We start from the raw sequence: 1,716 nt of genomic DNA, 5'->3' as shown, positions 1-1,716 counted from the left end.
TTCGTTTCTGTGAGAGGTCACTCAGTATTATAGACTCTAGTTCCATCCAGGTTGCAGCGAAATTCATGATTTTGTTCTTTTTTATGGCTGCGTAGTATTCCATCATGTATATGTACCACATTTTTTTAATCCAGTCCTCTTTTGATGGGCAGCATGGTTGTTTCCAGGTTCTTGCTATTGTGAACAATGCTGCAATAAACATACGTGTGCAGGTATATTTTTTATAGAGTGATTTGTGTTCTTCAGGGTATATTCCCAGTAGGAGGATTGCGGGGTCATATGGAAGGTCAATTTTTAGAGCTTTTATTTCCATGGGAAGGTTGACACTGGTACACAGGTTGGCTAGGTGACCTGCCCAGGCTTAGGCACAGACTAGGATGGGTCTCCTGGTCCTGGCGCTCCGGGGCCAGAAGAATTTCAGTCAGTGATGCACTGACTCACTGGTCAGAGCTCAATGTCTGAATCACCAGTCCACGACCAGAGCACAGGATTGGCTCTTTTAAGTGCAGGGCCAAGTCTAGGAAGGTTCCCATGGGTCAGGCTGTAGCCATGCTATACTCTCACACTGACCTAGTCAGGGGTGGTGACGTAGTCTACTGAGATCCTCATAACACACCCACACCCTTTGCTTAGGCGAATAGGCTAGCTGATGGGCCTGCAGCCACTGTGCAACCTAGTGAGAAGAAAGCAGCCTTCTCCTGCTTCTCCTCAGCCCGCATATGGCCCCCATCAAGCAGTCACCCTTCCACACCCCGAGTCTTCATGGTCACATCATGACATGACATCTGGCCTCTGGCCTTCATGCGTGTCCTACTTTCCTTGGCTGACGTCTCTCGAGAAATGCATGCTGGTCTGTGCCCAGCGTTTCATCTCTGCAACCACTGCTTTGGGGTTGGGATGCTGGGAAGTCAAGGAAGAGGTGGTCATCCAAGGAAGCCTCTGTATCACAAGGACTCCCCCCACTCGTTTCTGGACATGGAGCTCAATGATCTTCCAGAGATTGTCATCAACCACTGATGCCTCCACACTTAAGACACTCTGCCCCCAGGACGCAAGGCACTTTGGCCCTGTGCATGAGAGTGAGGGGTCTGCAAGCAGACTGCTGATGCTGGTGTCTCAGCACAACTGCGTGGAGCTGTGTGACTCTGGGCCCAACACTTAACCTCTCAGCCTCCACTTCCTCCCGGGGGTCGGAGTAGAAACATGTGCTTCCCAGGGTTGTGAGGATTCCAGGGGACATACAAGAGGTGCAAGGCCCCTGGCACTTGAGTCATAGCCACTGTTGTTACTTGCAGAGGCACTTTCTATAACAGCAAGTCTGAGATCTAGTGAGTTGGAAATGCAGACTCCTTCTGGAGCCTCTGGCTACCTGCAGAATTGAAAATTCTTCAGTCAAGTGACCGATGGGCTTCCTTGTCAGCTGCAGCAAACCAGGAGCTGAAACGCCACTTGACTTAAGTTCCCACTAAACTCCAAGACCAACTAAGGTGAGCTAGACAGAAATCACAGAGCATTTTGTTGCAATGTGAGCAATTCTCAGTGGTTGATGGGACTGGATAATGCCTTAGGGCCACTAAAAGCCTAGTGTCCTCTGTGGACTTAAAGCCCAAGAACATTCTAGAAAGCCTCCTAAGCTTGTGCAACAGTTGTGGCATGGCATAGCCCAGCCAACAACGGAATCTGGATGACTTCCCCTCCTTCTTGCATCTACTCTTC

The 1,716-nt window shown here is 49.8% G+C and overlaps 1 protein-coding gene across 1 annotated transcript in view; it reads right to left on the bottom strand.

The window, feature by feature from the left end:
* LOC103266181 (heat shock transcription factor, X-linked-like) overlaps positions 1–533 on the bottom strand; it is a 2,798-nt gene extending 2,265 nt beyond the window's left edge. Inside the window, exon 1 of the mRNA XM_008063817.2 lies at positions 442–533. Coding sequence (XP_008062008.2) covers positions 442–533 — 92 coding nt within the window. The remainder of the gene's footprint in view (positions 1–441) is intronic.
* Between the last annotated feature and the right edge of the window lie 1,183 nt (positions 534–1,716).

Source organism: Carlito syrichta, unplaced genomic scaffold (assembly GCF_000164805.1).
Source record: "Carlito syrichta isolate Samal-C Ts95f unplaced genomic scaffold, Tarsius_syrichta-2.0.1 Scaffold99423, whole genome shotgun sequence".
Lineage (NCBI taxonomy): Eukaryota > Metazoa > Chordata > Mammalia > Primates > Tarsiidae > Carlito > Carlito syrichta.
The sequence above is the reverse complement of the archived record's forward strand: the minus strand, read 5'-3'. Positions and strand labels throughout refer to the sequence as shown.